We start from the raw sequence: 10,622 nt of genomic DNA, 5'->3' as shown, positions 1-10,622 counted from the left end.
TCAAGCATCCCTTCTTGGTGATGCTGCTTAATACGCGGCAGATCGGAGACTCGGGCCTTCCGGGTAGACATGTCACATCTGAGCTGAGAAAAAGAAGAAATCGTGACCTGAGTGAATTATTTGCTGAAGTCTACTCTATACTGTTATCATGCATGCATGCATCATGCCTGTATTTAGTAGTATTTCCTTGATCGCTTGGCCGCGTCCCTGGAATCGACGAATGGGCAAGGGAATCTCGTTTCCATTTCTGGGGTGAGATGCCACTCGCCCCCGACTCCTGTCGCATTGCTGCCCCCTCGCCGCCACCGTCAGCGTCAACGTCCCGTAACGCCTATAAGACGGAAGCGCGCCACCGCAACCACCACCGCGGTTCCTACACCCACCCTTGCTCCGCACCAGGCAGCACGGCCGGAGTCCGGTCGTCACCCCACCCGACCTGACCGATGGAGGCGTTGCTTGCAGAGCTCCCCGCTGGGGGTGTGGGCGCGTTGGCTGCCACCGCCGTGGCTGTCGGCCTGCTGGCCGTGGCCGTCGCGCTCGCCGCTAAGGTTGACGTTGGGATGGGGCGCAAGAACCGCACCAACGCCCCCCCAGGTGACGATCACTCTCACCGACTCTCACGATGTGCGGCCGACGCCGTGGTGTTGTTGCTTCTTTTCTCTTCTAGCTAGCTCAATGCTATTGGGACTGGGAGGTTTTCTCGATAAATGCTCTTGGTTGCTACTGCTTGTTTGGTGTGATATACTCCTGCATTTCTAAATATAAGTCCTTTTAGAAATTTCAATATAAACTATATGAATGTATATAAAAGTATTTTAGAGTGTAAATTTATTCATTTTTACTCTGTATGTAGTTTATGTTAAAATCTCTAAAAAGACTTATAGTTAAAAACGAAGGAAATAAGTTCCTTTTTGCACGAGTTTAAACCAAAAACTCTCGAAATATACGTAATCAAATTCAGTAATACAAAGATACATCTGTCTACTACACTATAAAGATCATTATGACAATTAGTTTATTGGCAACTTAAGATGTACTCTTCGAGGGTGAATGGACAATCACCAACTACGTTCTTTTTATAAGACATATATATATATAAGAGTTTTAGAGTGAAAAAAGTAATACTATGTGGTTTTCATCCATTTTCTGATAGACACGTTCTATCAAATATTATATTAAGTTAAATTTGTTGAGAACAAACGTTCTCCATGTATTCTTCTAGTGTGGGCCGGCCTGGGTTTGGTTCGCGGTCGCACACAAATGCAATGCATGATATCAACATGATGCGAGGTTCGTGCAGCACAGCATCACCCTGTAGTCTACCTATATAATTACATCACTATGAAATCCGAATATCACTCATCAGCACATCATCACCCTGTAGTCTACCCATATAACTACATCATTGTGAAACCCGAGGGTCGTGTGATATGTCAAGCATAAGAGCTTTATTTGATTAATGGAAGAAAAATCGAATGGAAACCTATATAATAAATTTCAATAGAAACCATGCAACTCATCTGATCTGGGCACCAGTGAAGATTCAACACACCAATGCGAGACCCGACAAACCACTATGCTATCATCCATTGAATTAGTCAAGCAAAGTTATCTTTATTACCCATCACTCTTGATTTGATGACTTTGTATCCATCGTGGAAACCAACGATACTCCAATCACCAGGGCATAACAAGCCCCATCGCCAGCCAAAATAGTTAGCCCAACACCGAGAACAAGGCAACTCTGGCTCTGGCGACGAGTCTCATGAGATTTTACATTTTATATTTATTTTCATTTTTAATACAAAACTGCACATTATTCAACATATTTCCTTGGTAACACCGCTTGTAAGGCTAATATGGCTCCTCGCTCATAGACCCATGTGGGAGCACACCAATTTATATAGTGGCAATCTTGGCTCAAACATGACCACTTTGGCTGCAGTGTTGGCTTTTAACCTATGGATGCACCACTGCCTCAAACCTGACCAGTTTCCTTGCAAAATTCCGCACTTGTATGTGTTTGCATGTTGAGATATTAATATTCCATTAAATGGAGGCCACATGTAAGCTTAGACAATGCTGAGTTTATTGTTGTTGCTTGGAGGCGGTTGTGCAAAGTGTAGGGAGGCAACCTCTAACCCTTAGAGGCAGCATGAGAGGTACGCAAATCATACATTATGGATGCTCTAAGATAGCCAATTAGATGCCATGTTGGTACATTATGCCAGGAAACAATTCAAAATCATATCTAACCCATTTTGAACCCGAAGTAAACGAGTTTGTTTTTCCAAAATTCTAGAATTATATTGCAAACAAAATGATAACTTCTTCATATTTTTCTTGAACTCCTAATTTTTACTTAACTGAATCAAAGTGCATTATAAACTATAGTTTTTTATGGAATCTATATTCTATGTTATTTACTATTTTGGAATTTGATTGAAAATTGAGGATTATATTTGATTGGATTATGTGGTTTTAAATATATTTAAATTAAGCTAGAATCAAAATGTGAAACATAAAATTAAATATCATAAATTACTATATACACTAAATCTATAACTTTTGGAACAAGTATCATTTAACTTTTGGGGTGATATATTTGTTAAAATTCTTCTATAACATATGTTCCGAATAAGAGCACTAATTAAGCATTTCAATATATGTCCTCCATAGGAGCCTACATTAACTACTTGTTTAGATCAAATTGCGGCTCCTCTGAACTTCATACCATGAATAATAGTTTAACTAGAACCAGAAAAACACGCGTTAGGAACATCAATAGCGTTAGCATTAGCTTCCTTGCCTTTGCATACCTTTCCTCACCCCTTTAATAAAAGATATATGTTTTGCAAGGGATGGCCAATAACAAGATGAACCCAAATGCCCAATCTTTCCAATAGTATTCCTTACTCATGAATTGATACGCTTGTTCATGGCATCGTTTATGTCCATGGTACCATCATACATACCTTCTACTATTTAACCAGATGAGGTAGGGCTTTGATAGGCTAGTCAATCCCCTCTTTCTTTTAGGTTGTTTAGGACTTCCTCAACCAACTTTTGTCCCCGAGAAAGCCTTTCCGAGATTTAAAGAAGGTAAGCAACTAATAATCTCGATGCAGGACTGTTGTTTCCATAGGCCCCTCCTGGAAAACCTTCTTTCGCAAAAAAGGGTTGAAAGGGCTTGTTCCCACTAGGAAGACCAAAGATCTTGCGCGGAAGGTCCGCCAGAAAAACTCAAATGAGAAATAACTGCCATTATCTCTTCATGCTTAATCCAAATTTGAAGTACCTTTTGACCAAAGAAAAGCCAGCTTCTTGACACAATTGCCTCTTTACCTTTATATAGGTAGATTCTAGGGATTATTACCTAGTAAGTCTATTTTGTACAAGAGCCTCTCCTATCCGATAGAAAGGGTCCCATGAACCCGAGCCAATGCGCAAGGCTGGACTCGAACAAAGGGGCCTCATCATCAAGAATTTGATCTTTCTCTGAATCATCTACCAATGGTTTGTTGTCAATTGCAATTTGTGTTGGCCAACTCTGGTGCCTATAAGTAAGAAGTATCTGTATTGGCAAGCTAATAGTTTGAGCAAAACCTTACAGTTGTTTTGCCACAAAAGTTTGTCAGTATTATTTTTTACTAAAAAATGTTGTAGGGGAGACCCCTGTAAAAAGCTTGTTTTTTGAATAATAAGAATTCAAATTCACATCCATGAGGATTTCAATCCTGGTGGCTGGGTTGTTCATCTACGCCGCTAGCCACATGAGAGCCAGGCTCGCTTTTTTTGCAGCATTTATTGCAATACTACATTTTACAAAACCTTGGGAATTTTGTCCATGTGTGTCAAACCTTATAAATATTTTATCTTCACCACATTTGCATTGATTGCCCCACACTGATGTAAGGATAGATATCTATATTTTTCAGAATTAATTAACAGCAAACAATTCTAGACAATCTCCTTTGACTTAAGTCTGCATGAAACAATTTCTATATGAACATATGATGCTTGATACAGGCTGAACTACTTGTGACATGGGTAATTGTGGTATTCCGTAATAGCCTAATTTTGATGTTATGAGATTATTTGAGTCTAACGGCTCCATCTCTCCATTATCCCTCAATTGCAGTTATGGATGCCAGAAAATTGCAAAGAGCCGTTCGTATATGCTATATGTATGGTATATAGCCTTGTCCGAATAAAATTTGTTAGAAACTAAGAAAGAGAAATAAAATGATTTCCATGTTAATTTATTTGGATGGCCTAAAATTTTATCATCTATGCGGGAGATATATCGTACTGACACATTTCAAATACTCCCTCCATTTCTGTATACAAGGCCACATTTCAAATACTCACAATATGGAAATACTGACACATGGAGTATATTGACACATGGAGTATCAAGTATGCAGTTTAAATAACAATAAATTCTACTTCGAGGCCAACATTTATTCGTGTCTGGTTTTATTTAATTGATATGCAGTGGTTCCTGGTTTGCCGATTATTGGAAATCTACATCAACTAAAAGAAAAGAAGCCCCATAAGACTTTTGCAAAATGGTCCGATATTTATGGGCCAATATATACAATAAGGACAGGGGCATCTTCGATAGTTGTGCTCAACTCAACAGAGGTAGCCAAGGAGGTAGGATGGAAACTGTGATCTTCCATCTTTGTTAAATTCCTTTGAGCATTTGTATGTTACTATGTCGAACTACCTACTATCGTTATTTGGGTAATTGCGACAATTTGACGCTTTGGTCAGCTGACCATGATTTGGTAATATTGTGTGTAGTCTGCATTTATCATATTTGTTTGTATGTTCTTGTTGCGATTATGCTTGTACTATTTCTTTTGAATGGCAATATAATAAAAATAGACTTTCCTGGAGTCTTTTTTGAACTCAAACTCTAACCATAGATCAATAAGATGTTATTGTGCTTTATATTTACATCATACTGGTGATAAATCAAGGATTTTAATCAGTTGTGAATTGATCTCTCTACATTCAGACTACCCAGATAAAAACTAAGCTAGTAACTCACAATATGCATATAGTTGTTGTATGGTCACCAGGCGGTTTGTTTTTGGTTCCCAAGCTACGCCGAGCTCTTATTTTTAAAAAATAAAAAATAAAATGCACCTCTATGTTTTAGAAACTTAAAAATAAAACATGTGTAGATCTGAGAATACATTAGAGATGAGTAAAATTGCATAGAAAAAGTTTTCTTGTTTCGAGATAAGCAGAAGAAAAATGATGAGCTATCTATAGTTGCAAGAATAGGGACGTGAACTAGGAGCACTCGGCGACGACACTCACTGGAATCTCACCCGCTGCTCTGTTGTCTAGGGATTGGTGGAAAATTAGATGAAATGAATTGTTGTTGTTTAATAGATCCGTTCAGGGTCGATTGGCACAGTGCATACCTGTTTGCCGACAATAAATTAGGCCCAAGCCTGGCAGTATTGTTTCTCAAGCAACATGCATGACTAGATCAGCTACACGTAGGGGTACATATCATGTGCTCCCAACAACTGCATGCTCCCATGCTCCAATTTTTAAAGCAGTAATTATAAGTGTTTCAAAACATTCTGAAAAAACTTGTGAATGTTCACAAGACATAAGTCTACATCCTCTGAAAATTTCAGATCCAAACGCGAAATATACATTGAGAAACAAAAAAAGAAAAACTGAACATAAATAGTGTCACAAGAAGACAAAAGCTAAAATGGCACTATTTACATGAAGATTTCTCTTTTTAGTTTCTCATTGTTTATTTCGATTTTGGATTTGAAAATTTTAGATTATCTAAACACATGTCTTGTGAACAACCACCAATTTTTTTCGGAATTTGTTGAAACATTTAAAATTATCATTTTAGACATTGGAGCATGGGAGCATGAAAGTGTTAAGAGCACTGGATATGTTCTCCCTCAAGAGAAAAAGCTCCATACGCAGCCATTGAATGCTGACATGAGAAGCGACTTTTTGACGCGTCATTGACTGATGCGTGTAACTGTGGATGGAATAAATGGCTAGTGGGTGAAAATGTGTTGTGTGGGAAAAAGTATATAGTGGGTAGAAAGAGAAAAATTACCATGCATTATGAGAATCAAATTGTAGTGTAACTTGTGTTTATTAAATGCTGGTGCATAACTCCTTACTGGATTAGTGGACGGATGAGCACAAATACGAATTAAGATTAACCATAAAGAGCATTGCTCTTGGAATTACATAGTACTGATAATCATGAGCTTAACACGATCCTGGGGACGACCAGGTGATTGGAAATAAAAAAAATACATAGTAGTACCGGTAATCCTGAGGCAAAACTCGGTTGAGTTACTTTGGAATAAAAATTACATAGTACTAAAACTCTTTCCGGCACCGTCGGCGGCAACATCATCAGCTTCAGACTTTCAGGCGCCTTTGAGCAGAAGAACAGTACAACAAGCAGGAGCGTCTCTGCATTGAACATAGCACCGGATGGTTGGGCTCTAGTACAGAACCCTCTGAGAATAAAGCCATAATTACATACGAGACACGGCAGATATACGAGGCAATAACTGAGGGCGATACAGAGAGGCTAATATAGTGGCTGCTGATCCCGAGGCAAGTGGGTGGGTATGATTTCAGTGGGCGTCATCGCCGAGTACTTCTATGCAATTTTGCGGGAATAGTGTTTTTATGTCAATATTTGTCTTTTATGCCCAGACCATGTCTGAAATTAATTTTTCCATGAAAGTAGTCATATACTGCATTATACATGTACGTGTTACGTTTCTTCGACTTTTATGATACTTATAAAACATATACTTTCTGAAATTTTCAAATGAAAAGCTTACTGGAGCTCCCCCAAAACTCCTCTCGGTCATGGATGCTTTGTTCTTGACTATTACTATTGGATAAGATGCAAAACTAAGCAATGTTAGCAGCATGGTAAAAATGTATCACATTTGACATGGGAAGCATATTATGTCCTTGTATTTGCAGGCAATGATTGAAAAATTCTTCTGCATATCTACTCGAAAGCTATCTAAAGCGTTGTCTGTGCTCACTCGTGGTAAAACCATGGTTGCTACCAGTGACTACGGGGAGTTCCACAAAACGGTGAAGCGTCATGTTATGGCGGCCGTGTTGGGTTCTTCTGCTCAGGTAAAAGTCTTAACACTTCCGCAACGATACAGTTTAGTTACCAGGCCTCCTCTAGGATTTCAGTTAGGTCTAACGGTGACATACTTTGGATATAATTTAGAGAAAATTCCGGAACACAAGGGACATGATGATGGATAACATGCTGAGCAGTTTTCATACGTTGGTGAGTGGTGACCCACATGCTCCTCTGAACTTCAGAGAGGTCTTCAAGGTCGAGCTATTCCGCTTGTCCTTGATACAGGTTGGTCGACGACATGGTTTTCTAGTGTGGTTTTACCCAGTGCAACATTTCCTGAATTTGTACCTTCATAACTGAGAATGCACACTGCAATTACAGAGTTTGGGTGAGGATGTGGGTTCAGTTTACGTGAAGGAGTTTGGAAGGGAGATATCCAAGGATGAAATCTACCAGATCACCGTGGTCGACCTGATGATGTGTGCAATCGATGTCGATTGGAGGGATTTCTTCCCATACCTCAGCTGGATTCCGAACAAGAGCTTCGAAACAAGAGTTCTTACCACAGAATCTAGGCGAACGGCGGTGATGCAGGCGCTGATCCATCAACAGAAGAAACGAATTGCGCGCGGCGAGGTGACACGAATGCGTACTGACAGTATTGTCCTTGTGTGATTCGTCTATGTGTTCGGCTAAAAATTGCTGTGGTACGCAGGCAAAGGTGTCCTATCTGGACAGCTTGCTGGCAGAGAACACGCTGACAGACGAACAGTTGACGATGCTGGTGTGGGAGGAGGTCATAGAGGCTGCAGATACCACGTTGGTCACTACCGAGTGGGCTATGTATGAGCTTGCCAAGAACCCAGATAAACAGGTGGGCACTACCTGCTGCAACTTAATTGCCACTCTCTCGGTTTTGTATCCTACTCATTCTGAATGCCGCCGCGAGATGCATTGTTAACCAGATTTTTCTTGGCACGTTAGGATCGTCTCTTCCGGGAGATCCAAGATGTCTGCGGCGACGAGATGGTCACCGAGGACCATCTGCCGCGGCTGCCGTACCTGAACGCGGTGTTCCACGAGACGCTGCGGCGCCATTCTCCTGTTGCACTGATACCTCCGAGGTTCGTCCATGAGGCCACCAAACTGGCCGGCTACGACATCCCAGCCGGCACTGAGGTAATTCATCCAAGAAATGGCATCGATCTAGATTGCCTGCTGACCATGGATTTCTGAAAGAATTTCTCTACTGTGCTAGATCATCATCAACCTGCACGGATGTAACATGAACAAGAACGATTGGGAGGAGCCCGAGGAGTGGAGGCCGGAGAGGTTCCTGGACGGGAGGTTCGAGGCGGCGGACATGTACAAGACCATGGCGTTCGGCGTCGGGAGGAGGGTCTGCGCCGGAAGCCAGCAGGCGACGACCATCTCGTGCGCCGCCATAGCGCGGTTCGTGCAGGAGTTCTCCTGGAGGCTCAGGGAGGGCGACGAGGAGAAGGTGGACACCGTGCAGCTCACCAGCTACAAGCTCCATCCGCTCCACGTGCATCTCTCGCCGAGAGGGAGGAAGTGAAGGGCAGTTTTGCTGTTCTTTAAAGAGGAAAATTGGTAGTTTTGCTCTTCAGAACTTTGCCAAACAAGATCGATCGTAGTATGTATATGACGAATAAAGATTTGCTTGCTTGAAGTGTATAACGAATAAAGATTTGCTTGCCTGAATAATTTATTCAGGTGTTCAGTTGGCCTAGGATTAGTTGATTTTTATTTTGTTGTCATAACCAAAAGAATTCTCTGCGTGCCAGACACTGCGCACGGTGCAAGCCAGATTATTATAGGCATTTGCAGTATTCGCGCCATAAGCAGGCAACAAAGGAATGAAGCAACACATGTCAACAACTGGATGTGGGGACGCTCCTAGTCATGCAAAGGTGGAGTGTATGCCACCTCATTATGATTTGTGTTCTTTTGATGCTATAATGTGAGTTAATAAAAAAATGTCATTTATTAAAAAAAGGACACCGAGCCACAAAGAGCATAAGAAGGAACAATCATTGTTTTATTGATAGAAGAAGTCATGCCATAGAATATTGAGCATTGCCTGATATGGCAGCAGCCATTGCTGCCTCAAAATACGGAGTTTCTAACATTTCAGATCTTTCATACATCAGCAAGAGCATGAATGATGTGAGCGAGGTTGGCAAGCCACCTGGCGCAGGCGTATCCCAAACTTCGGCAATAGCCCTCTAGTCTAGTCTGAAATCAGAGGCACACCAAACGTTTTTCGTTGCAGGGCATTGGAGGAAGAGGTGGCAGCTTGTTTCAGAGCAAGTTTTATAGTAAAGCCAACATGTATAATAGTTAGCTATAAAGATGTGTTATTTTATTAATACATGACCATCTTTTACTCTCACATAATGCAGCTGGCTCTTATTCTGTAGCTTGCTCCTCTTCTTTATTAACTTCTCTCTCCTCCTTGTCAGGAGAAAAATAATATTTTAACCCTTATAGTCTGCTTACATAAGCTTATTGTACTTGCTCTCAAGGTGAGAACTGCACATTGGACAGGTGTACAAATCTAGTATAGTCTTCATGTGGAGATTTGCACGTCTGTTTACTCGATTATTAGCAAGTAACCAGCCAAAGATTTTCACTTTGTTGGGAACTCTTGAAGATTAGATCAAAGAGAGTTGTGGGCCCGATCTATCAATATAGATTGTCCTATACACAACACAATAACTGTAGCAAAGTATTCCCCGTTCCAGACGGTGTTTGATTGTTTTTCTTACCCAATTTCTACTTCAAAGAAGGTAAAAGCTAACTAAAGGGGTAAATTTTCACATCAGTTTATGAGAATCTATAGCTTTTAGGTAGTGCAAAACTAACAGCTGCCCAACCTCAACTTCTCTAGCTTCTAAACTGACCCTTTTCAATTGTCCCCGAGAAGTTCAATGTTATTTACCCACCAATGCCATTCCCAAGTGAGATACCCCTTTGTGTTTTTCTCCTAACCACGCATAAAAAACTCTCTCGCTCACATGGCCAAAGGGATCGAGCCCTCTTCCAGCCGAACACAGGCAAGGGTTGCCCGCTGAACCCAGGTATACCCCTCTTCTTGTTGGAAATATGCCCTAGAGGCAATAATAAAATGGTTATTATTGTATTTCCTTGTTCATGATAATTGTCTATTGTTCATGCTATAATTGTATTAACTGGAAACCGTAATACATGTGTGAATACGTAGACCACAACATCTCCCTAGTAAGCCTCTAGTTAACTAGCTCGTTGATCAATAGATGGTTATGGTTTCCTAACCATGGACATTGGATGTCATTGATAACGGGGTCACATCATTAGGAGAATGATGTGATGGACAAGACCCAATCCTGAGCATAGCACAAGATCGTGTAGTTCGTTTGCTAAGAGCTTTTCTAATGTCAAGTATCATTTCCTTAGACCATGAGATTGTGCAACTCCCGGATACCGTAGGAATGCT

The 10,622-nt window shown here is 40.9% G+C and overlaps 1 protein-coding gene across 1 annotated transcript; it reads left to right on the top strand.

The window, feature by feature from the left end:
* Positions 1 to 230: 230 nt before the first annotated feature.
* LOC125523597 (ent-kaurene oxidase 2-like) lies at positions 231 to 8,867 on the top strand. The gene is made up of 8 exons (XM_048688621.2): positions 231 to 594; positions 4,499 to 4,659; positions 7,009 to 7,170; positions 7,271 to 7,411; positions 7,508 to 7,762; positions 7,842 to 8,000; positions 8,111 to 8,305; positions 8,385 to 8,867. Exons 1-8 carry the CDS (start codon positions 444 to 446, stop codon positions 8,700 to 8,702), a joined length of 1,542 nt encoding a protein of 513 aa, XP_048544578.2. The 5' UTR covers positions 231 to 443; the 3' UTR covers positions 8,703 to 8,867.
* The last annotated feature ends 1,755 nt before the right edge of the window (positions 8,868 to 10,622 follow it).

This window comes from Triticum urartu, chromosome 7A (genome assembly GCF_056163025.1).
Source record: "Triticum urartu cultivar PI428250 chromosome 7A, HENAU_Tu73, whole genome shotgun sequence".
Lineage (NCBI taxonomy): Eukaryota > Viridiplantae > Streptophyta > Magnoliopsida > Poales > Poaceae > Triticum > Triticum urartu.
The sequence above is the reverse complement of the archived record's forward strand: the minus strand, read 5'-3'. Positions and strand labels throughout refer to the sequence as shown.

What these genes read in the sequence shown, in the direction of transcription:
- LOC125523597 (XM_048688621.2), top strand. Translation starts at nt 444, where the DNA reads ATGGAGGCGTTGCTTGCAGAGCTCCCCGCTGGGGGTGTGGGCGCGTTG. An exon ending in CAACAGAGGTAGCCAAGGAG is followed by an intron (nt 4,660 to 7,008) that starts GTAGGATGGAAA and finishes TTGTATTTGCAG; the next exon opens with GCAATGATTGAAAAATTCTT. An exon ending in CCAAGAACCCAGATAAACAG is followed by an intron (nt 8,001 to 8,110) that starts GTGGGCACTACC and finishes TTGGCACGTTAG; the next exon opens with GATCGTCTCTTCCGGGAGAT.